General features: G+C 38.6%; 1 protein-coding gene across 1 annotated transcript in view; it reads left to right on the forward strand.

The window, feature by feature from the left end:
• SPEF2 (sperm flagellar 2) overlaps positions 1-26,750 on the forward strand; it is a 219,544-nt gene that overhangs the window by 36,622 nt on the left and 156,172 nt on the right. Inside the window, 5 exon segments of the mRNA XM_023545418.2 lie at positions 816-880; positions 3,276-3,462; positions 8,910-9,098; positions 12,619-12,806; positions 17,609-17,777. Coding sequence (XP_023401186.2) covers positions 816-880; positions 3,276-3,462; positions 8,910-9,098; positions 12,619-12,806; positions 17,609-17,777 — 798 coding nt within the window.

Here is a 26,750-nt window from a genome sequence, read left to right on the forward strand (position 1 = left end):
TGGATTGAGTACTTCACATTATCTAATTGGTAAATAAATTTCTAAGTAGGGTATTGTTTTCTCCATTTTGTACATAAAAACTGAGACTCGGAAAGATGATCTGACTTACCCAAGTTCACAGTGTTAGAAAAGCAGGATTGACAGGGCCCTCTGACTGCTAATTTCATGGCATTTTGTATCAATCCACCTTTCTTTGCTTTTTTAAATACTAAAAAATGTTCTGTATGTGGGTTCTTAAAAAATACCACCCACAGAGGCTTCCTTCTGACCCCATTTAGTAAGATATTATCGTATTTCTTTGGCTTGATTAAAGTTTATTAATAAGTATTAACAAGGATTTGCAATAGGCAGTGGTTGGGCTAAATTAATTTTCAGAGGACAAAGAAAGTAAATAAGGTTGCACAAGGAATGTTTAAAATACCTGAGACAATTTTTTTAAGAAATAGTAATTTATATACAAATAATGCTTATTCAAGTTTTAAAAAATTGCAATTAAAGATAAATGTCCTGATTGCTGATAACGTCCATTCTCATTATATGACTTTTGGTACGCTGTCAGAACTGGAATCCTGAAACAAGTGATTTAGTTTAGGCAATTTTCATGTTCTTTTGGGAATTTTTAGCCTAGTTGAAAAATAGCAAATAAGAATTATACAAATTATGAAGATAATTTAGAATGCAGACTTTTCATATCTTGCCTTCTAATTAGCTAGAGTGAATGATACATATCACCTTATAAACTTGACTAGATGTGGTAGCTGATGATTTTCAGTGGTTTTCAGAAGCAGAGAACTGATAATGAATTTTCTTTAAAGGATGTGGCCAATGAGATTAAGAAGTTTGAAGCATTAATAAAAAAGGATCTCCAGGCAAAAGAAAGGTGGGATGTGAGATATTTTAAGAATCATAAAACTGCGTTCTCTTTTACACATAGCTTGTGAGTATTTAGAAATAGTTTATCTGGAATCTTTTCACTTTGCAGAATCTTCATTAAGAGGGCATATGAGGGAAGATAAATGAGACGAAATTCACATTAATGGTCCTTTAATGACTTCTGTAAAGGTCAAGAGGGAAGTGGCTATTAGAAGACGTTGAGTTTATTTTCTACGCTGTACTGTTTTAAGTTCACACATATTTTTTAAATATTTGCTAGAATTGTTTTGCACTAGTACTTATTTAAATTCATCACAGCAAAGCCTTTATTAGACTCTAGTTTTTTTCTCCTTGTTTTATCCTCAGCATTTAGCACAGGAACCAGCAATTAAGAGTTGTTGAATGAGTTTTTTGAACAAATGACACCAAGACAGTTCAGCGAAGCATTGCAAAAAGTCTCTGGTTAATAGGCTTCATTTAGGTAAAGATAAAGTTCCCCCTTTTTTTCTGTCGGGGGGGGTCATCGATTAACAGAATGTAATCAATTGGGAACTATATATGTTAGAGCAACTTGAGTTTCTTTGCCTTTTGTAAAGAAAACTATCCAAAATCTACTCATTTATATTTTATGGAATAGGAAATAAATCTCTGTTAAAGAAGAAAAACAGACATAAATTATATTCTTCAGTTCTTTATTATATCTGTGAGCTAAGGGAGGGACAAAGTCAAATAAAGACAAATAAGGAAAAGCTAGGAAAGAAGAAGAAATGAGGAAGTCAGTCATGGAAAGAAAATCAAACACAATGGAGAATACATACATTATTTTTCCTCCTATCCTCTGCAGAGTGCCCTCTTCTAATCCCCCCTCAGATTTGTCACCATTGCCCCTGCCCCCTAAAAGCAACATAAGCCAAGCCTAGTCCCCCATGCAGCCGCCACCTGAACCCTGAACCCTGAACCCTACTACACCCAACCTGGCCCATGAAACCACTCATTGTCTTCCAACTCTTTCACTCACCTCACCAGCCACACACTCTGGAATGATGTATAGATTGTATCCACCAGAATGGCCATTTGGTTGTTTAAAATATTGAAATACTTTTGTGTACTTATTGATGAATGATACTCTCTGCAGCTGTACTTGCCTTTCCTGGGACCCTTCAGTGTCTATACAATTTAGCAACCGTAGAGTTAACACATACAATATGATCTGTACTGTAAGTATACAATGATTATTACTTCATTAAACACAAGTTATCTATGCTTATCCAAGAGTACTTCTGGATATATGAGAATTGATGACTATGTAGTACCTACACACTTAATAATGTATCCTTGTCTTTTGAATAAGACTATAAGTTGTAGTCTAAATCAAATACATTTATTATGCATAACATTAAAAATAATTATTTGTAATACTGAAAATTTATTATTTCTTAGCAAGTAAATTTGGTAACATTCTGGTTTTTCTCGCACCATTGTACAGTTATATTCTGTTTACTTTTTAAAGAGGTGTGCAGGTAAGAATTGACAATTATTTGATCCTCGTACACATAAAAACGTATCTTCTAGAGATAAATTTTGATTGAATACGTAAGTTCTATACTAAGCCACTACTTTTCTCATTACACTGAATGTGTTTGCTTTCTGGTAGGAAGACTACCAGGGGCCTCCTGACCCTTTAGGAATTTGAACACGAGATAGAACAAAACACCTTCTCACTTAGGTCTCCAGGACTTTGGCGAGAGACCAGATCAGACCTATGTGGCTGCAAGAGTGGCAGGATGAGCAAGGGTCAATATTCAACTGTTGAGCTTCCCATAAGAGCTGGTCCACTGCCCTAAGCAGTCAGATTCATCTGGGAGCTTGTAGAGTAACTTGAATTTTCATAGGTGAGAGGAGAGTGGAAGAGGATGGAACCACCAGTAGAAGTATTCCCTGGAGTCTTGACGTTAGTATACCTGGCTGACTGTTCTAGATATGTGCCTTTTCTGATGCTTGGGTAATTAAAGGCGTGCTTACTATTGTTCAAAAACAGGCAAGAGTCTCACAGAAGAAAGAGGGAGAGAAATGATGAGGGGGCAAGGAAAAGATGGTTCAAAGGAAAGACTATCTAGGTAGAGTAAAGATTGTGAGAAGTGAAAGAACAAGAAGGCTCTAGGCCTGGAAAGGTTATGCTGAGGACTTCACAGAGAGGCCAGAAATGCCATGAAGCAAATGGAACCCATTGATAAGCTATGGGTGCCACACCAAAGATCTAATATTTGCTTTAATGTTTGTATTAATAAATTAGCAGAACAATCAAGGGAGCCTTCTCCTCATGCCTTTCTCCATAGTCACAAGTAGTGGCATGTTTTACCACATTATTTTTTAAAATCTAAATTAAAGATTATTGTCCTTAGTGCATCCAAGACTTCTTTAGATACCTCAGGCCAAATGACTACGGATTTGCTGAACACTTACTCAGATGATGAATACATTAAAAAAATTCAGAAGCGCCTAGAAGAAGATGCTCTCGCACGAGAGCAGAGGGAGAAAAGACGACGGAGATTGTTAATGGACCAATTAATAGCCCATGAAGCACAGGAGGTAAGATATTTAGATACCGGTTAAATAAAAGTGCTGATAATTTTATGAAATGTAGTCTTGAATACACACACACATACGTAGATACATATATGCATGTGCATATGTGTGTGTGTGTTTCTTTTGGCTCCGTTTTCATGTACACACACACACATGCAGACTCAAATTTCTAATATTCAGTTGTCTGCCAATCTGAATTAAATGTCAATTGTACATCCTTACATCATAACAGCAAATACACTCAGAAAAAAAAACCTACATAAAATATTTGCTGAAGAATCTAAAATATACGTCAACAATGTGTATCTATTATTATTTTCAGAGGGGGAAAAACAGAACTTTTTATGAAAACAACACAGAAAATTTGTACTCTCAGCTTATTCATTGGTTTACCCTAGTGTTTCCAAAATTGTGCTCCCTGGGCCAGCAACATCATCATCACCTGGAAACTTTTAGGAATGCAGATTATTGGAAGCATCCCACACCTATTGAATCAGACACTCTGGGGTGGGACCCAGATGTTTATGTTAATAGGCCTTCTGGGTGATTCTGATACAGCCGCAGTTTGAGAATCACTGGTCTTCTCTTTCATTGAACAAATATTTACCGAGCCTTTTCTCTGCTTTAGGTGCTTGTGCTAGGCTTAGGGACACACACGATAAACAATCAAGACAAGGAACCTACCTTCACAGAGCTTGCTGTTTTAGAGGGTGATCTACAAACGAGCCATTGCATTAAAGTGTGAAAGTGCTATGAGGGTAGAGGGGGTAATACATGGGGTAGAAGTTCCCACCCAGCTTGGTTGGGAGAAGGTATCTGGAGTATGGTTACACAGACCTAAAAGGAGAAAGGGTCAGGAATTAGCTAACTGAAGGTAGGGTGGGTTCAGGTGGAGCCGTTTCCAGGGATGCCTAAATGGTGGAAGGTGCAGTGTGTTTCCAGAGGAGAGAATATCACATAAAAAGGCTCAGTGCAGCCAGCAAACTAAAAGTTGAGATCTGGAGCAGCATATTGGTGACACTCAAGGGATCACCAACAGCCAAATCATAATGAGCTTTGTAAGCTATGGAGAGGGAAATAGGAGATTTTGTCCAGAGTGCAAAGGGGAATAAGAGTCACAAGGTCAGATTTGCCTTTACGAAGATTACTCGGTTTAGTCTGGAGAAAGGATAACAGGAGAGCAAAACAAGTTATAGCTGTTGCTATAATCCATGTGAGAAATGATCCCAGTTTAAATTTAGAGTCATGGTAATGGAGATAGAGAGAAGTGGCTTCAAGAGCTAATTTAGAAGTAGAATCAATAGGACTTAATGTTTCATTAGATGTGGGGGTGAAAGGCCACTTGGGCAGCTGGGTGGATAGAGGTGTCTTTGCTGAGATATGGAAGATGATAAGAATAGGCTTGAGGAGAAAGATGACTTCAGCTGTGATCATTAATAGGACAAATCTTTATGTATAAAAGGTAAAAGACAATTTGGAGACACTTCCTTTATTCAAAAAATAACTCTGCATGTCTCTTTGTGCTAGAAGGTTATTTCTTACTTCGATTCACATGTACTATCTTTACTCTTTTAATTAAAAGCTATAAATGATGAAAATGAGAAAATCAAAAAGTAGATTTTAAAATAGCTACCCATTTCAAGTTTCATTAACTAGCAGTGAAATTTTGAACATGCTTCCATTTGTTACAGAATGTTTGTGTGTTGGCTGCAAGACTTTTTGTTATTGTTTTTCTGCTTACAGTCTAGGCCTGGTGTTTACCTGGAAAATGGGATGAATTAATTATTTCTGACTTTCTTCACTTTCCAACTGAATTCTGTTAGCATTGACTTTTCAAGACTCTAGCTGGAAGTCTCTTCAGGGATCCAGCAACCTGAGGGATATGAGAGGGAGTCAGAGCTCTGGACATTTCCAGCAAGGGAACGCCATCTCCAGGCTGCTTGTTCGCTGTTTTGGGACAGCTGCAATTCCTGGAGCCAGGCCCGGGGCTTACTGAAGGGGCCACCACTCCCACTGTCTCCTCTTCAATTAGTGTACTGTCCGCTGCCTCTTTGTGCAGCTGACACAGTGCCACTGCTCCACAGGGGTTAAATGGGAAATTCACAAAGAGAAAATTATATTTGTCAAGGCTAGGATTTTCTTTGATTCCCAGAAGTCCCTGCTGCTTTTCAAGAAGGTAAATCACCTGTCAACCCTGGATGATTTTCTTCTGGCTTCACTTGCACTACATCTATTAGAAATGCCTGAAAATTTTTTCCCCTAGTTTCCAAGTTGTTGTAGTTTTCCCTTGGAGTTTATATACCCCTATTTTAGTTGGAATTGTGAAGAGAGAGCCAGAAAGCTATGCTCAAGTTGTTGTCTTGCCTAGTGATTCATAAAGAAATGTAATAACTTGAATGAAATGATGAGATTTAAAGTTGAAAAAGATCATTTTGACTTTTTAGAGGATGGGTTTTGTGAGTGAGGTGGTGGGGAAGATACCATAGGAAGGGGTTGGTGTTGGCCAAGGCAGGGGTGGTGTCAGTGGGTATAGAATGGAGTAGAGGGATGGTTTTAAGAAATATATAGAAGGCAAAATTGAATACTTGTTGAAGGATTAGATATTAGGAATGATAGAAAAGAAGGAATTTAGGATGACCCTAATGAAACTTAGTATTATAGTATTGTAGGGTCATGAACTGAGATGGGGAAATACTGGGAAAGGACCAGATCTATCTGGAGGGTAGTTAGTGAGTTCGGTGTCAGAAAAAAAAAAAAAAAAAAAAAATTTTTTTTTTTTTTTAAAGTACCTTATGGAAATTTAAGTGAAAATATTCAGACTGGGAACTTGATTTAGCACCCAGCTGGTTCTGTGGTCACTTGGCTGGCATCGCAGCTGGCACTTGCGGTTCACTCAACCCAGAACCTTTTCTATGCTTCGGAAAAGAGAGCTGGTATTTTAACACCAGACTCCCCCTTCCCCTGACCCCCTGCTTCTTAAATTAAAACTCGCTTGTATACTTGGCTGCCAGAACTTTCCTTTGGTGCCCTGTTCAACGATAAAAGCAGCTCTGGCATTTTTGAAGAATTAAGCTAGGCTTGTGGCCCAGCATAAACTTCTAGCACCCACTCAGGGTGGAGGCAGAAAGCCTGGCAATCATGTTTAGGATGTTCTGGATTCTATACCTGCCTAAGTACTCTCCAAGTATGGTTAAATACAATTATTTCACAATTAAAACAGAGCAGTGAATTATTTATTAACTTCCATTTTATTCATTGGAAATACAGAATATTTTGTTTATGTTCTAAATTCAACAGGTATCTGTCAGCTACCCTGAATACCTCACCACAACTTATAGCTTTGTTTCTATGAGAAAATATATCCCACATCTCCATGAAATTTTGGAAAACAAGTTGTTTCTAAAACATGAACTACTTACCAATGGAACAAAAAATAAATCTTTTTTTTTTTTCACTCAACTTTTGGATCTAGTCCTAATAGACCTGCCCATTCTTCATACTGAAGCTTCATATGCATTGCATTGACTCAACCATTCCACAGTTAATTTCCTTTTTTCTTTCCTTTTTGTTCATAATGTGTTGTTAATCAACCCCTACTTGATCAATCAAGTTTGTTCTTCATAAGGGTCAGAATAACCAGATGTCATCTTGACCACTAAATTGCTTTGCCATATAACACAGCCAAATCTCCTGGCATCCACTGGGAGAAAAAAAAAACAAGGCTATATATTTTTAAAAGATGACTGGGACTGTGCCTTATGTACCATTTATCTATTGTAAAAACCCACCCCAAAACATGGTTGACAGTTTGGGCTGGGCTCAGCTGTGCCTGTTTGTCCCAGCTGGGCCAACTCATACGTGTTTGGTCAGCTGGTAGGTTGATTGGGGCTGTTTGATTTCTGATGGCTTCACTGGGCCCAGCTGGCAAAACTGGACCGGTCTCTATGTGGTCTTTCATATTCCAGTAGGACAGGCTGGGGTAATGCATGTGGTGGCAGCAGAGGCTCCAAGGGTAATGAGAAAGTCAGACCCCAAGTATATTTTCTGTTCATGTCCCATTGGTCAATCCAAATCACATGACCAAATTATTGTTTGGGGTGGAAAAAAAGATTCCATCTCTTGATGGGAATATCTTCAGGGTCATGCTGCAGGGATGTGGATGCAGAAAGAGGAATAAGTTGCAGCCACTTTTACATTCTGCCTCGTCTACACTATTGGATCTTCAAATACCCCAAATGATTAACATTAAAACTTTAGAATTTTATAACTAGAAGAGATATATGTCTGCAAAGTTGTTCATGATTGTATTTTTATATAATGCGTTTTATTAACAGAAACAATGTCATTTTTCAGTTTAGCTTTTATTTAATCTCCATTTTTACATTATTTCCCAGTTCTGGTTTTGGCATTTACCACATTGTTATTGTTATCAGTGCCTTGGTTTTGTCAAAGATACTGTATTTCTCCTGTAATTTCAAAGTGGGAGAGATCATTTGAAATGTTATTAATAATGCCCGATTTTATTCCTAAATTATTGAATTATTGGGTGTTAAATAGAAATCTTCAATGTTTAGGTATTCTTCTATTGAATACTATAATTACCTCCTCCTTCCACAGGATGTCTCTGTTTGTACAGGGTGAGAGAGCTTGAAGGGTCCTTGGAGATCATCTCCCATCTAAACCCCTCATTTTATCTACCAAGACAGAGGCTCTGAAAAAAAAAAAAAAGAGCCCCAGTTACCTGCCCAAGGTCACACAGCTAATTAATAGTAGAACTGGGACTCTAGCAGCCAGGTCCTCTGATTCCCAGTTTAATACTTTTTCTACTGTTCATTTGCTGATTCCCCTTTGAGTATTTGGAGTACTTTAATATAGCCAAAAACTTCTAAATTCTCTTCCAGATTTTCTAAAGTAAGCAGTAGGTCATTTTCCCTTAGCTTTTCAGCCTTTCCATCCTATCACTTTTTAGCTTTTCCTCACACAGGAATTGTAACGTGCCCACGGGGAACTGATCAGATCTGCCATCTTTAGATAGAAAATATCTGCATACATTTTACAACTAGTAGTTATATTAAAGTGGATATAATATAATCCTCTGCCTCTTGACACATGTTATAAATTGAGAATTATATCCCTGATTTATAAATCCTTGAAAACAATCACCAATTTTGTTTTCTGATCAGATTTTAAAGGAAGTAGTAATTCATTTAAAATGATTGGGAGTTGCAATACCATAATGTTTCTAGATAACCGAATCATACAACCTACTGCTGGAAATTTTCATTTTTATAATTTGATTTTTGCCATGTTCAAACAAATCAAATGGCAGAGTTTTCTGAAATAAATATTATTATGCCTTTTAAAATTATTTATGTATAGGCTTCCTAGCTCGAAGGGGAATTTAGACGTCGCCTTGACAAATAATTGGCTCTTCCCATGGTGTCGTTCAGGAGGCTTACCGGGAGGAGCAGCTGATTAACCGACTGATGAGGCAGTCCCAGCAGGAGCGCAGGATCGCTGTGCAGCTCATGCATGTTCGGCACGAAAAGGAAGTCTTATGGCAGAACAGAATTTTCAGAGAAAAACAGTATGAGGAAAGACGACTTAAAAATTTCCAGGATGCTCTTGATCGAGAAGCGGTAAATAGTATTTCCCTTGAAATTTTTTCTAAGGTTATCTTTTATCTTTTCTACCAAGCTATGGTAAACAAATCCATATTTCGTTACCAATCACCTAATAACAGATACTTTTTTTTAATATATTTATAATCTCCCTATTCACTTCACATTTTTATAGTTGTGCAGCTACGTTGAGAGAGTAAATAGCCATTGTATACTAAAATCTCTTTCTTTAGTCTTGGTTCTACAGATGACTGGATATTTAACGTTCACCACCAGTCTTCATGTCAATATCTGTCTTGTCATTTTGATCGTCTGAAGGCCCTTCTCTGACATACCCTCAGGAAGTTCTCATGGGAACAATATTCCCTGAGTTCTTCTATATGGGTAACAGTTTGGGCCTTTTATACTTAATTGTTAATTTTCCTGGATATAAAATTCTTGGCTCACATTTTCTTTTTTTAAATATCTTAAATCATGCTACTCTATTTTCCTCGGGTATAAGTGTTGCTGTCAAAAAGATGATTAATTTTTATTCTCTTGAGTCATTGCTTTTATTGTCTAGATGCCCAAAGGACTTTCTTTTTCCTTAAAGTCCCCTAACTTTATGAGAACGGGTCTTGGTATTGGTCAGTCTAGGTGTGCATTCTCAGGCCAGCGAGAGTACTTTTAAGCTGCCTCTTTCACCAATACAGTTAGTCTTTAGTTAGCACTTTCTTGCTTTCTGATAAAATAAGATTTCTCAGGCCCACATTGTGCTTTTCCTTTCTCAGAACCAGAATGAGCCATTTCTCCAAAATACTCTGGTTCATTGTAGTTAAGAATGATCTGGGTGCTAGGTATGCTCTTTGTTACTGTGGTGGCTTTGGGTATAAATGCTTTAATAGCTCTGAAAATCAAAACACCCAATCTTTGAAATACTTAATACATTGCTTTTTTTTTTAACTTTATAGACAGACAGATAGATAGGGAGGGAGGGAGGGAGGGAGGTAGATTTTAGAAACCAAAACAGATTTAGTTTATTCATGGTTTATATGGACCACTTCTTGTCTCTTTCCTATGAGAACTGTTTCAGATCTATTCATTCTGTTAGTCCAGATTTGATGGAAGAGGTAGAAAGTGAATATGAATTGCATTTTAGATAACCTACCTTTACTATCATAAAACATTCATAAAACCAGACCAGGCAGAAGAGAAAATCTTACAGAAAACGGGAAGGCAGTGCTTTATTTGTCAGCTTCATGGATCCCACTAGGATATTCGGTGAAAGTGCAGTATAGCTTTTGCCAAAATATGCAATTTTTAGAAATGTCACTTGGAAAGTACCATGCTCTCCAGAGATAGGAAAGTTGTGTTTTTCCCTTTATAGAACAGATACAGCCAAAATGTTGGGACTGGGGTGGGATAGAGAGGAGGAGCCATACCCTGTGAATTTGAGCTGTGTGGACACTGACCCCGAGCTTCTTCTTTGGCCTCAAAAGCTGTATTATCTGTGTAGTTGTTTCATCCCTCTTCTTTGATGAGAGTAGACTTGAATGAATTGAGTGGGATTTGATTACATTAGAAATGATGGGTTTTAGCATGCATATGTCATATAATTCTCGCAGCAGCCATTTGAGGTAGACGCTCTTCTTATCTGCATTTTACACATGAGGAAAATGAAGATTAGACGGCTCAGGGTCACACAGGTTGTCAGTAGTGTAGCACCAAGCAAAGCCAGCTCTGCCAGACTCCAGAGCTCCAGCTCATAACCACTGAGATTTATTACCTCCCACATACTTCCTTTTTCCTTTTCTTCATTCTCTTTTTAGGCTGCAACCCACTTTGCTGTAATGCAGCAGGAAATAGTGGTGTATTCAGCAGGCAGGCTGGGGGGTAGTATAAAAGAAGGAAGACTAGATACCTGGAAAGGAAAGGAGGGCAGAAGGGAAGGAGATGATAGCAGCGACCCAAGTTTGAAAGCTCTTCTAGATAGAGAAACTCTGTTGTTCCCTTTGAGTCTTAGATTCCATCACGTCTCGATATTTGCACATATTTCACAGGCACTCCGGGATGAATCAGCCTTAGGCCTCACATTAATGTCACTCTCGTAAATTCTCATGTAATGACTCCTGCTCTCTTTCATTCCTCCTTTCTCTGGACTCTTCACAATTCATGGAGTGTGCCATAAAGCTTTGTACTTAAACTGCATTCTTTCTCCACCACAGCAAAGCCTACAAAACAATACAACAACCACAAATTCTGGTGTAATTCCTGAGCCTGCAGAACATGCAAAATTGACGTAGAGGTGACTCAGCCCAACTCCTTTTGCAAGAAAACTAAAATAACTAAATTAAAAAACAAAACAAAATGAACCTTCCACAGTCGTCCATTGGCATATATCTAGTCACTTATGAGTAGTATCATGATATAGAAATGTTTGCTCTGAAAAGATGTTTGGCTAATTTTTCTGAGTACATCAAGTACTATTAATATTCCTATTTTACACTGAGGAAATAGAGGCCCTGAGAGGCTAAATGATTTGTGCAATGTCTCCCGGATAGTACTTGAATTTTGTACACAAGCTGGAGCCTCAGTTTGACCCCAGCTCCCCCAAAGTCCAAGTTTACTTCAATTTTACACTCACTGCAATGAGTTACAGGAGGCGAGTCATGTTTCTGGAGCATATTAGGACATGATGGGATTTCTCAAGGAGTTGGCATAGCTTTTTGAAAAGCAACATTTTGGCTATTTGACCGGCAGGAATTGAATACTGTGTTACTTTCAGCTTGGCTGGGCTGAGTTTGACCTTCCTGCTTTGGGTGAAGAAAGGGTTTCCTAAAGAAATTAATGGTGTAAACCAAGTAGAAAGTGTTGACGAACCAAGTGTCTCTTTACTTTCTATAGAAATAAATGTTTATATAAATGATTCTTTATCAGTTTATTAAGGCTGTAACAGCAAGGGGTGGTGGTGGTGCTGTTTGAACTGGGAAACACTTGTTGGCAATTGTGTGATATTCTCAAACCAGTCTAATTGGGGAATTTCCAGAATATTTTCTAAGTGACAATCAGTATCCTAGAATACTCCTACTAAAGACAAAAGGGATTGGCCACAGCAGATGCCTCAAGGTTGAGCCTTCTGAGATGGGTGAGGGGTCAGCTATGCTTGGGATGTGGCACCAGACTTGCTGTTTCTCTGTGATCCCCAGGCCCTGACCATTTGCAGTCTGTGAGCTCAGTAATCCTTTTTAAATGTTTAAGGTCCAGTTTATCATTAATCCACATTAGCTTTCCCTAGTTACGCCATTTTCACTGTATTCTGTTTTGTACGTTTAACTTATAAGATAAGCTAAGGGTAGAATGTTCCCAATATTGTCTTTGCCATCATACTCAGTACTTAACGTATTAAGGAGAAAGTGCTCATTCATGATTAATTTTTTCTTGGTGTAAAGAGAGGTTCCATTCTATTTAATTTTTGGCGTTATGAAAATTATGACATTATTTTCATTTGAATGTTTGTGTAATTATAGTGACATAAAAATATCTCTTTTTGCTCTCTTAGGCCTTAGCAAAACAAGCCAAGATTGATTTTGAGGAGCAAGCCCTCAGGGAGAAGGCAATTCATGAACAAATTGCTGTGGAAAGGGCTCAAGCTCGTTACCAAAAGCATTATTCATTGTGTGCAGAAATTTTGGATCACATACTTGATTTGTCCACTAAAGTGGCAGACTATCGAATGTTAACAAATAAGTAAGTAGAAACAAAGCAGATAATGAAAAATGATAAAATTCTAAAAGAGACTGCACATTGATAAATACAGGCAAAGTGTTTCAGAAAAGAAGACTAAGAAGTAGCACCCAGATGACCTTGGTTACTGACTTAATTCTCCCACTAACCAGCTTTGTTTAAGGTGTATTAATGTCTTTTTTCCATTTAAAAATTATATCTAAATTCTCCCACCATGTGTCTGTCAGTTTGTCAGACTGTGGTGGCTTGTGTGTTGCTATGACACTGAATGCTTTGCTGTCGGTATATCAAATACCAGCAGGGTCACCATGGAGGACAAGTTTCAGCAGAGTTTTTAGACTGACAGACTAAGAAGAAGGGCCTAGCAGTCTACTTCTGAAAGAAATGGCCGATGAAACCTTATGAATAGCAGCAGAGCATTGTCTGATATAGTGCTGGAAACTGAGCCCCTCAAGTTGGAAGGCACTGAAAATATGACTGAGGAAGAACAGCACCCTCAAAGTAGAGTCAACCTTAATGATACAGGTGGGAATGAAGCTTTCGGGAGTTCCATTTGCTGGTAGCGGCACGACTCAAAATAAGAAGAAACAGCTGAAAACACCATTAATAATTGGAATGCAGAGTGTGCGAAATATGAATCGAGAAAAATTGGAAGTTGTTAAAACTGAAATGGAACACATCAAGATCGACATCCTAGGCATTAGTGAGCTGCAATGGACTGGTATTGGCCATTTTGAATCAGGCAATCATATGAACTATTATGCCAGGAATGACAAATTGAAGAAGAAAGGCATCATGTTCATCATCAAAAAGACCATTTCAAGATCTATCCTGAAGTACAATGCTGTCAGTGATAGGACAATGTCTATACCCCTACAAGGAAGAACAGGTAATATAACTACTATTCAAATTTACTCACCAACCACTAATGCCAAAGATGAGGAAATTGAAGATTTTTACTAACTTCTCAGTCTGAAGTTGATTAAACATGCAACAAGATACATGGATAATTACTGGATTGGAATGTGAAAGCTGGAAACAAACTAGAAGGATTGGTTGACACCAGAGATCACATTGCAAGATCAATGACTCATTCATTGCAAATACCTTTTTTCAACAACATAAACAGTGACTATACACATGGATTTCACCAAATGGAAAAAAACAGGAATCGAATTGACTACATCTGTGGAATGAGTTGACAGAAAAGCTCAATATCGTCAGTCAGAATAAGGCCAAGGGCCAACTGCGGAACAGACAATAGATTACTCGTATGCAAGTTCAAGCTGAAGCTTAAGAAAATTAAAACAAATCCACGAGAATGAAAATACAACCTTGAAATTTGGAGGCCATCTCAAGAATAGATTTGACGTATTGAACACAAATGACCTAAGACCAGTTGAGTTGTGGGATGACAACAAGGACATCATACGTGGAGAAAGCAAAAGGTCATTAAAAAGGCAGAAAAGAAAGAAAAGACCAAAGCGGATTCAGAAGAGACTCTGAAATTTGCTCTTGAATGTATAGTAGCTCAGGTGAATAGAAGAAATGATGAAGAGCTGAACAGAAGAATTCAAAGGGCAGCTTGAGAAGACAAAGTAAAATATTATAATGATATGTGCAAAAACCTGGAGTTAGAAAACCAAAAGGGAAGAACATGCTCTGCATTTCTCAAGCTGAAAGAACTGAAGAAAAATTCAAGCCTCAAGTTGCAATATTGAAGGATTTTATGGGCAAACTATTGAAGGATGCATGAAGCATAGAAGGAAGATGAAAGGAATACACAGAGTCATGTACCAAAATAATTGGCCAATGTTCAAACTTTTCGGTAGGTAGCACATGATCAAGAACCTATGGTATTGAAGGAAGAAGTTCAAGCTGCACTGAAGGCATTGGCGAAAAACAAGGCTTCAGGAATTGACAGAATACCAACTGAGATATTTCCACAAATGGATGCATCACTGGAGGTGCTCGCTCCTCTATACCAAGAAATTTTGGAAGACAGCTACTTGACCAGCCAACACGAAGAGATCCATATTTGTGCCCATTCCAAAGAAAGGTGATCCAACAGAATGAGAAAATTATCAAACATCATTAATATCACATGCAAGTAAAATTATGCTGAAGATCATTCAAAAACAGTTTCAGCAGTACATTGACAGGGAATTGCCAGAAATTCAAATGGGATTCAGAAGAGGACATGGAACAAGGTGTATCATCAGTGATGTCAGATGGATCTTAGCTGAAAGCAGAGAATACTAGAAAGATGTTTACCTGTGTTTTATTGACTATGCAAAGGCATTTGACTATGTGGAGCATAACAAATTATGAATAACATTGTGAAGGATGGAAGTTCCAGGTCACTTCATTGCACTCATGCAGAACCTGTACATAGACCAAGAGGCAGCCATTCAAACAGAACAAGGGGACACTGCGTGGTTTAAAGTCAGGAGAAGTATACCTCAGGGTTGTATCCTTTTTCCATATTTATTCACTCTGTATGCTGAGGAAATAATCCGAGAAGCTGGACTATATAAAGAAGAACAGGGCATCAGGATTGGACGAAGACTCATTAACAACCTGCTGTGTAAAGATGACACAACCTTAAAAAAAAAACAACCTTGCTCACTGAAAATGAAGAGGACTTAAACCACTTACTGATGAAAATCAAAGATTATAGCCTTCAGTGTGGATTGTACCTCAAAATCAACATAATGAAAATAGAAATCCTCACAACTGGGCCAGTAAGCAACATCATGATAAATGGAGAAAATATTGAAGTTGTCAAAGATTTTATTTTTCTTGGCTCCACAATCAATGCCCATGGAAGCAGCAGTCAAGAAATTAAAGGATGCATTGCATTGGGCAAAACTGCTCCAAAAGACCTCTTTAAAGTGTTAAAAAGCAAAGATATCACTTTGAGGCCTAAGGTGTGCCTGACCCAAGCCATGGTATTTTCAGTCACCTTATATACATGAGAAAGCTGGACAATAAATAAGACCAAAGAACAGATGCCATTGAATTATGGTGTTGGGGAAGAATATTGAATATACCATGTACTGCCAGAAGAACAAACAAATTAGTCTTAGAAGAAGTACAGCCAATATCCTCATTATATGCAAGGATGGCAAGACTCCATCTTGTATGCTTTGGATATGTTATCAGGTGGGTCAAATCCCTGGAGAAGGACATCATGCTTGGTAGAAGGTCAGGGCAAAGGAAGAATACCCTCAAAGAGGTGGATTGACACAGTGGCTGCAACAGTGGGCTCAAGCATAACAATGATTGTGAGGATGGTGCAGGACAGGGCAGTTTTTCTTTCTGTTGTAAATTGGGTCACTATAAGTCGAAACTGACTCAATGTTGCCTAACAACAACAATCTTTACCGGGGCAGATTGCCAGGTTTGGTGGTTTTCGCTTAGCAGCTGAGCACTTAACCGCTGAACCATGAGGGCTCGGTAAAGTAACCTTTAACCCGTTGCTATCAAGTCAATTTCAACTCATAGTGACCCTGTAGCACAGAGTAGAACTTCTCCATAGGATTTCCAAGGCTGTAAATCTTTTCAGAAGCAGACTGCCACACCGTTCTCCCATGGAGTGGCTCGTGGGTTTGAACTGCTGACATTTCAGTTAGCAGTTGAGTGCTTTAACCAGTGCGCCACCAGGGCTCCTGAAAGTAGCCTTTCACAGTGCTTAATGTTTTATTCATAGAAAACATAATATGGTCACATTTCAAGCTGCACATTTATTTGAAGTACCACTTTTTAAGTTGTAATTTCAGTTGTCCAACTCTTTTTAGAGAAATGCACCTGAACCATGCCAGACCCTTTCCTTCCTTTCTTTCCACACTTTGTTCCTCTTAGAGCCATTTTCCTGTCAGTATGTTCTAGTGACCTCTTCGTCATTCTTGAGGCCTCAGCTTAATGCTCATTTCCTCAGAGACCTTCCTAGACGACCAATTTAAATTGGTTTGTACTGCTCTGCTTTCACACTGTACCCTATCATTCTCACTCAGAACTCTCATTTGTGTGATTATCTCTCAGTCCTTCTTCCCCAGTGTCTGCCATTTGAGGTCAGGGATCTCACTTGCAATTATATTCCTAACACATAGTAAACTGCCTGGAACTTAGTCGCTTTGAATGAATGAATGAATGTTACTGAATGCTACTGGCTGTCCGTAAGTGTTTATTTCCTGTGCCCTAACAGAACAATGGAGCCCTGGTGGCACAGTGGGTAAGAGCTTGGCTGCTAACCAAAAGGTCGGCAGTTCAAATCCATCAGCCACTCCTTGAAAACCTGATAGGGCAGTTCTACTCTGTCCTTTGGGGTCACTATGAGTCAGAATTGACTTGGTGGCAACGAGTTTTTTAGTTTTTAACAGAACAGTATACTATTATATATAAAAATAATAAACATTATCAGAAAACTTTGGTTCTTTAATTTCCAGCTCTGCTATCAAATGGCTGTATGACCTCACTCCAGGTCTCAGTGCAAAATGAAGAGACTGAATTCTTTCCAAGGCCCCTTTAAGATGACAGCTAGGTTTTTTTTTTTTTTAGGTTTACATACTTATAAAATAATATGTAACAGAAAAAACTAATGTACGGTGGTTTTATTATCGTTAAACATATTTGATGACTTTTAAAAACATTCCTCAGTGTTTTCTATTTAATACTGACAAAAGTGAGTTAATTACATGAATATTAATATCAAAAAGATTAAGATAAAGGTGTATTTGACTATCAATTAATTTCTAGCTTTTTTTCTACCTCTCTATCTCTCTTTTTATTTGTTTTTGCTGTAGTCTGATTCCATATAAGTTGATGCATGATTGGAAGGAACTATTTTTTAATGGAAAACCCATTTATGAACAAGCCAAAATTAAGTATCTACCAGCTAAGCCCTCTGAAGAACAAATTATAGAACTGGAGAAAAGGGATTTGCTAGATGGCAAGGATTATGAAGAATATAAGGTACCCACTGATGAGGACTAAATAGAAAGAATGCAACATAATAAATGGTTTTTCTTTAACATTAATTTTGTGATATTTAATTTTATTCCCATTCATAAAGATGGACTTTTTTCTGTTTCTGTTTTCCCTTGGTTTATTTTTACCTACAGTACTAATTTTTAAATGTCAAGATTATTTGTAATCTATTATCTATTATTCCGGTGACACTGGAAGAGTAGTCTGAAAACATCAAGCTCCATACATCATCTGGGCAGATAATTCTAAAAATCCTTTATTTATTTGCATTCTTTTTCTTGGCGCACAAGGCCTACCTTTGACTCAAAAACCACTGTTAAAAGGCATTTACTTAGTAATTAATCTGAAAAGTATATTGTTTTTGCAGGCAAAATGGAAGAAGAGGGGGTTAAAGTTTTATGAGTAGCATAAATTAAAACAATATTGAAAGATTTAATTAAAAAATGTTATTGGGTGCCAACTGTGCTTCTCAGAAAAATTGTTTAAGAGTTTTAGGTTAGACAGACTAGGAGTCCAATACTGACATTATCATCTACTAGTTATGTGACCTGAGGTGACCAATCCCTTCAGTGCTAGGGGACTCAGTTTCCCAATTTATGAACTGGGGATAAAAACATACCAGCCTCATTGTGTTGATGTGAAACTTAAGGTAATCTGTGTTAAACACTTAGTCAAGTGCTTTGTTTGTTGTTTGCAAGAAATAAATATTAAATTGTGTCCTTACCACTTGCCTCTCCCTACCCCATTCCAGCCCATCTTTAGAAGAAAAGATGTAAAAATAATGGCTATTGAAGTTCTGGGTAGATCAACAGAATGGAATGAAAAATGAGACCGTGTATTATTAGGGATAATTATTGAATGAATTCCCAAGAGTGGTGCATTCAGTGTGAAAAAAGACAAGGAAAGATGATTTGACCCAGTCATTGTCTGATACGTAAAAAAAAAAAAGAAGTTGATATGTAGTAAATAATAAATGCTTATTGAGAGTATGAATGAATAAAATGAATTTTACACAGTGAACAGGCGACAGGGTAAAGGAGCACTAATTATGTAAATATTAAAAGAAGTTAAGTTGGTGGTAAAAAGATAAGGAAAGATTACGAGAAACTAAGTGTACAACATATTTTAGTTGAATGGATATGAATTTGTATCACCAAAAGAATTAATATGTCATAAGGATTGACTAACTGGAGCCCTGGTGGAGTAGTAAGAGCTTCGACTGTTAGCCAGAAGGCCGGCAGTTCAAATCCACCAGCCACTCCTTGGAGGCCCTATGGGGAAGTTCTACTCTGTCTTATAGGGTCACTATGAGTCAGAATCGACTCGATGGCAATGGGTACCGGCGAGGACTGACTGCCCTCACAGAGTTTACAGCTTGAAAGAGAGCTAACGCTGAAGCCTGTGGAGTCAATTCCCTGAGGACACAGTGGTTAAGTGCTCAGCTGCTAACTGAAAGGTCGATGTTTCAAACCCACCAACTGCTCCAAGGGAGAAAGATGTGGCAGTCTGCTTCCATAAAAACTGCAGCCTAGGAAATCTTAGGGGTGGTTCTACACTGTCCTCAAGAGTCACTATGAGTTGGAATCGACTTGACGGCAATGACTTTGGAAGGATTGACTAGAACCTTGAGGAATATATGTGCTTATTTATTTTGTAGCATTGTAGATCCAGTATGTCAACCTAAAGTAAAATGCCTCATAACAAAATGCTTTGACAATATCAAGCTACATGAAGAGATTTCTTTCCATTATAAATTAAAAGCTATTCCAATCGACAAATTTTCCTGATTCATGACATATTTATTTCTAAGTTATTTCTTAAACCGCTCAATCTCTTCTATTCTTGTTGCTCTCATAAATCAGGAGACCTGGTAGACTGCAGCTTAGCAAAGGAGTTGTCTTTCTTTATAACTTTTTTTTCTTTTTTGGGAAATGGTTACCACAGGAACACACTTGTCTTGCCCACATCCTGAAGCAGCTAGTACGTTTTCTTTTGCAGAAAATTGTAGACTTTTGGTAGGAGTTTGTAAACGTCTGGTGATGCAGTTTATTTTCTTTATAGCCTTTGCTGTTTTTCTAGAAATTAAATTTATATTAGAATTTCTAATACGTGTTTACATGCTCTGTTCCGTTTTACTACGTAATGAGAATTATTCCATACACAAGTGTTAGGATATCCCGTGAGTAAGCTATTCTATGATCATTACCTATGTTGTGTTTTTGTATCTTTGGGAACTTGTCCTAATTGTTCCTATATTCAAGTAAAAATTAAATGTTTTCCACTTGTAAAGTATGTCATCTGACTTTGCCTTTCACGAGAGGCAGAGAGACAAAACATCCTAGCTTAGCTAAAGAAAACAGTTACACACATCTGTTATTGCTAAATTTGTTCAGAATTTCTAATGTTTTCAGATAAATGCATAATGTATAGACTAATCTTCAAAAGTTTACATTTTTAACACACTTTTATTGATATCAATACCTGCTACCCCTAAAGACCTGAAAGCTCCCAGTTTTGAGTCCAGGTGTTTAAAACTTAATTAGAGGAGGTTTCTATGCTTGAAATTTTAAAGTGTTATACCTAGAAATTGGCATAAAAACATTTTTTGTTCTTGTATCTGTTATATCCAGCAGCCGAAAACCTAACTTTTCTTTCTTAACCTTATTTCCTAAGTCATCACACTCAGTTTATAAAATGGCTACATGTGAGAAGGTTGTAGAAGGCTCTAGTCCAGAAATGTTGTGGCCAGAACTACCTTTTATCTCTCCTCAGAAGGAAACGGGAAAAGCATCACAAGAGCAGCCACACTCCCATGTGGGTTCCCAAGCACATGACAAGGATAATGATAATGAGTCACTTAGTGAGCAAGTGGGTAACCAGTTGCCTTGGGTCAGCTCAGACTCATAGTGATCCCATGTGTCAGAGTAGAAGTGGGTTCCATAGGGTTTACAATGACTGATTTTTCAGAAAAGATCACCAGGCCTTCTTCTGAGGTGCCTCTGGGTAGACTCAAACCCCCTGCCTTTGAGTTACCAGCCAAGCATATTAACCATTCGTACCACCGGGGACCCTTAAAAACCAGTGGACCATGGGCAGCTGGGATAAACCAGGAGGCCCAGCTACTCCAGTTCATCTGGCAACCACAGCTCCAAATAGCTGCCAGTGGTTCTCATTTATGCAGTTGACTTCGCCTGATGAACCCCACACTCTCCCAAATGCAGATCTTTTCCATCAGTCTTACTGGCAAATGATTCTCAAGTCAATAGTGTTTTTTGTTTGTTTACTTATTCATTTGTTTTATAAGCTGTTTACAAGCAGTAACCTACTAGATGAGTATAAGAGTTACTAAAATCTTGTATTCAAAACTAAAATCTTGTATTCAAAACTAAAATTAGCTCATGACCATGGTTTCCTGAAGACTCAGATTTTTCTAAGAAGCCTCTGCCACAGAGTGAATGGCAATTTGCAAACCTCTACTGTGCGAGCCCCCAACCAGTATAGTTGGGGTTCCTACCATTTGGAGGAAAGATGTATTGTTTCTAGGACATTTTTCATGTTGTTTTGAGTTGGCCATGGTTTTTAGTTGCTGCTCTTCTTGTTTTTACTGAAAAATTACACCTTAAGTTCATCACGATCAATTCAGTTTGCTGTGATTGTTGGGTTAACCCTAGAGTGTGTGCTGTAATGCACATTTGCTTCAACAGCATTTTTGGCTCACAATTTTCCATGAACTTGACTTTAAAATATGTTTATATATGCTTTGGTTCAACATTCATACTTCTGTCATTACAGCAAATGTGTATGTATCCATGCCCAAAATTGTTTGTACAATGACATAAATTATCACTAGGTCTATTCCCTGGAGCCCTGGTGGCGCAATAGTTAAGAGCTCACCTGCTAACCAAAAGGTGTGCAGTTGAAATCCACCAGCTGCTCCTTGGAAACCCTATGGGGCAGTTCTATTCTGTTCTATAGGGTCTCTACAAGTTGGAATCGATTCAAAGGCAATGGGTTTGGTTTTGATTTTTTAGGTCTATTTCCGCTGGAGAATATGAACACATGAATAAATGGGCCACAAGGTTGTTTACTCCTCCTAGGACTCCTCTGGTTCGTGTGACCTAAATGCTTCTCTCTCTCTCCAACCCTACCCTACCCTCTCTATCCAACACTAGTCTTTGGTGGCAATCCAGTGACTTTTTAGATATGACTTTGGCAGTGGACTCTCCAGCTTAGCTCCTGCTTTTCTCCCTGACTTCCCAAAGACTGACCCAATCTCCATAGTTCATTATTTAAGCAATTCCCTTACAGGCAGAGAATCAACCGTAGGCTCTACCCCTCAGGTGACATCACTGGCTAACTGACCCAAGCACAGTGATAGATTTTAGTAGATGAGTTTTAAAGGCATGTAAGTAAATCATTAAATAACTTTTTAATTAACAAGATATACCATAAGGCTAATGTGGGCAGAGCTCTCTCAGCTGCATCCATTTTTAGTGCTGCCAGCTGGGAAGAAGTTTGGGGGAAGAAGAGTCACTTAGCCAAAACCTCTTATCTGTGACCTGCTTTCTCCCCACTGCCATGACTGAACTAAAAATGGCATAGAGATGTTTCTGATGAGAATATATAAAAGTGGCAGCATCTGTCAACGCTCACCAGTTCAGCCACCCCATGTATTCAGGGGGAAACTTCAACATTTGTTAATCCTCAGGGACAATGAGATTTGTTAGACCCCTCTTTACATCGTGATGCAAATGGTGAAATTGAAAGTCTCACAATAAAAAAAAAAAAAGGTATTTGTGTTTATTTGAGACCCTTATAAAATGTTTCTTGAAGTAGAAGCTTAGTAGTTAAGTGTTGGAACCCTTAATTTCAAATGAAATTGCCTGTTTCATGGCCCAGGCCTCTTTTGTCCCCTGCTGAGAAAGAAATCTTAATGTTCAGGTCTTAAAGTGTTAACCTTAAATCCTGTCCTTTGACTACGAAGATGATTCCATTGACGAATCTAAGCATTGATTCTGTTTCGATTATCAATTTTATGTGTAAACTTAGAAAATTTTATTATGAAGGTCTGAAAGGCCCTGACAGATTCTGTGTTTATATATTTTATTTTTCAGATATGTGGAAATATAACTGACTTAGTAGACAGAGTAAGCAGTTGCTTAAACAATGGGAGTTGAGATATTCTGCTTTAAAAATTCAGCCTGCCATTGTACCTCATGTCCCACATTACCACTCCTTTGGGTTAAACCATCAGGGTCACCTGCTAAAATACAAATATCCACTAAGATAGGTGAGAAGAATCATGATCAGCCTCCCAAAACAAAAAGGATCTAATAAAGGTTTGGTGCTGAAAGAACATTCCCACTATTGGTCGTTTATTTTCTAGGTTATGCATTTCATCAGGTAAAGTTTCTCCTCTCCATTTCCTTAAGAGTTTTGCCTCTAACTCCCTAAATTCCTTCAGTAATAGCAAGGTAGCCTGGCTGGCTTTTTCTGCCCAGGCCTTATTATGTGGCTGTGTCTTGGTGGGTCACCAGTATGTCCTAAAATACTGGTTCATGGTAATCAAGCTAAATTAAACTAATTATAGAGCAGAATATCAATGTATTAGTTTTCAAAGGGATATATAGTTGCCCTAGGCCCTTGATATCCAATTAAAAAAAAAAAAAAAAAAAGGCTATCTTCTACCTATTGTGAGTCAAGGATCTCACAGGGCTGATGTGGCTTTGGCAGAGATCTGGAATTTTTGTTTGTGGGGTCGAGGGAGTGGAAGGGAAACTTGAGTCATGGGAATGATATTTGACTTCAAATTACTAGAATTGAGACAAACTGCGTTCATTAGAGAACCACAGTAGGAATAGTTCAGTTAAGGCATTAAGGCCAAGGCATTGACCAGAATCAAGAAACTATTTAAAAAGCCAAAGAATTGGCACCCAGATAGGAATGGAATGGGGGATAATAAGGGCAGAGTCAAAGAAAAGAGTCCCAGATGACTGACATGAATAAGACTAGAGTGAATGCCCACCACTCATTTTTATTTGCTCTTGACCACACCGTTGAGGGAAAAATCCAATCCTTTTCCAGGCTTCCTCTCATCTAGAGCCAGGTAAGGCAGAGAATCGTCAAGACTTCCCTGGGCATACCATCACTGATTTTTTCTGGTTTATCCTCTACCTACCTTGCCAAGTACAAGAGCCTGGTTCTATGCATCAAGTCCAGCTTATCTTTAATCAGTTACTCCAACTCCCCACTTAGTACTTTGGAGACAGGCCATGAGGGTCTGAACTCTAAAGATATACCAAGAATATAATGGGGTTGATAATGTCAGGGAACTTAAATGGTTCAAAGAAGTTTTTGAATTTTGGTGTGGGGCAGATGTGTTGGACTGAGAACTAGAAAAGCTCTTCCACTTGAAAGCCCCGTCCACCACTCCTGTCTAGTTCCTAGAGCCAGTCAACCATATTCTTTGGTGCATTGCACCTGTAGCAGTATTTCATACGTTGGTCAGTGCCACCTCTAACATTTTTTGAGTGGTCAGTAGTGCTTAGAGGTATCAGCCTAAGAGGTGAAACGAAGAAAATAAAGAGGATGACAGTGGTCATTACTATGAAAGAGAGTGTTGTGTGGAAAATCTTTGTGAATTTTGCAGTGACAAGACAGAACAAGTCACAATGTCTACATATTTTTGTGGCATCATTTTTGGGTGAATAAGCTACTTCTCCACTGAGCTCCTAAGTAAGTCACTTTGGAACAAGTCTAGTTAATGCTCTCTGCCTGACTCCACTATTGGCTAGGCAATGACAACAGACAAGTGAATTCAGATGTAGAGGTGTCTAGAAATTTCCTTCTAGCAGTGAAACTATGAAAATTAGTATGCAGATGATCTTGAGGGAGATCACCACCTTGAGTATGAGCAGCTAAGAATGCAGTTTACTATTTTTATTAGTAAGGCCACCACCAGCAGAACCACAAGGAGAAAGTTATGTCATCCTAAGGGCACATGGGAAGTCAAGAGAAATGCAGTAGGCTTTGAGTCTTAATTTGTTTTTGATGCAGACAATTGTGTTTTGAAAAGTTGGGTTAACCGCACAGCTGCTGCAATTCCCAGTGTGCACATTCAATGCCTTGCAAAGATCACTGTAACTTGCCAGGGCAGAAATTGCAACCAAGAATAGGAACCTATCATTTTTGGGTGAATAAGCTCCTTCTCTACTGAGCTCCTAAGTGAGTCACTTTGGACATGCCTGGAATTAATGCGATAAGCAGAAGCCTTTGCTTCCTGTTTTGGTACTGGATTTTATCAGCAGTTGATATAAGTTTTCAGGACAGAGGATTTCTCAGGGTGACTTAATTTCAACTACGCTTTGCTAGTCAGACATGCAAGACAAAGTATCAGCCTAGTGAATTTGGTGGCCTGGTATTTAAGTAATTTGTAACTCAAAGTTTGAAAGAAGAAGGCCAGACACTGCTTGCAAGTGCTGAGATCTCTGAACATCTGAGCTTGGTACAAGCTAGAGTGATTGGGTTGCATAGTAAGGTGCCAAGTTCCCTTAAGTGCAGTCCTATTGGCTTTGACAGTGAACTTTGTCGCTTGTTGAGTAATTGACTATGGCCAATTTGAATTTCCTTTTAAATATAAGCACAAGTAGATAAATGGATGTTGCCCTGGGTCGTCTTCTGTGAAAGACTGGAATCAAATACGTCTGTTCTACAATATCAGATCAGAGAAAACTGGGAAAGTTATTGCTGGGACAGAAGTGATCGTATCTTTGAGTGAAAGCCACTATTGGACCAGGACCAATTCTTCAGATTTCCTGATGATTCAGAATTAACCATGGAATGGATCGATGGGCAGGCCTTGGCTATACCCACTTCTGTTTCTTGCCAGAACACTCCAGTTCAGCCTGGGGCTCCAGATGGCAGGTGAAGTAGAGCTAAGTGTTTGCATCTCCTGCCCGTAGATATGGGGTGGCCCAGACTTAGCCATCTGGCACAGGGATTTGGACTAGCTACAATAGAGACATGCCTGGTCTCTGGAGATGCACCCCCTGCCAATGGCAGTGAGAAGTGGATATCCCCACCTCCCTGGCTGTGTGGAATCTGAAGGCCAGGCTGTTTGGCAGGAAGATGTGGCCAGGTAAACAACCATACCCTGAGCTGATTAGAGGCTAAGCAGCATAGCAAGGCTGCCAGGTACATTTGCCAGGGCCAGTTGATCTTTGAAAGTTGTTCTGAGACCTTCTTGAAATGGGGCTCCAACACATGGACCATTCCATGAAAGCTCCTGGATGAGAAGTCACAATTCAGTTGCACATCAGCTAACTGCACTCTCTTCCCTATCTCCTTGTCAAAGGCAGTAGATGACAGCACCAATTCTTTCCATTGGGACACTACTATAGGTCCCATAAGTGATGAAGAAACATTGTGTTAGTTTGCCCCTATGGGGCTGCCAAGTTACACAAGCAACACTCCTCACCAGGCAAGATGTACAACCACATTTCCACTTTTCCTGAGAATCCTGAGTAGTTGCCATGAATTTTTAAATCTGAATTATGAATTCAGAATTTCCTCTAGATTTTCTCAGGGTTTGAGAGTGGCTGGAGGAGAGAAAATCCAGGAAGGGGACACAAAAGACAGAGATCCAAAAGTTAGACTCTTACCTTATTACTTCCCTGTGGAGTTTGGCTTTTTTTTTTTTCTGAGTGCCAAGTTTCCCAACCACAGTAAGTGGAATATAGCCAAGTAGACGTTCTTTGTTGCCATGGCAATAGGTGCGCTCCAATAATAATCAATTCCCTCTGGTGAGACACCAGGACAGGCCCAGCCAGAGGGTCAGCTAGGAGATCAGATCAGAATTTTGTCTGGTGCCAGGGTTTGAATTCTCAGAGCTGAAACCAAGATGGTCAAGATAATTCACCTGATGTGGCCAGAAACAGGAAGAAGCAGAGATGGATCCAA

The sequence above is a fragment of the Loxodonta africana genome, chromosome 2 (assembly GCF_030014295.1).
Source record: "Loxodonta africana isolate mLoxAfr1 chromosome 2, mLoxAfr1.hap2, whole genome shotgun sequence".
NCBI classification, from domain to species: domain Eukaryota; kingdom Metazoa; phylum Chordata; class Mammalia; order Proboscidea; family Elephantidae; genus Loxodonta; species Loxodonta africana.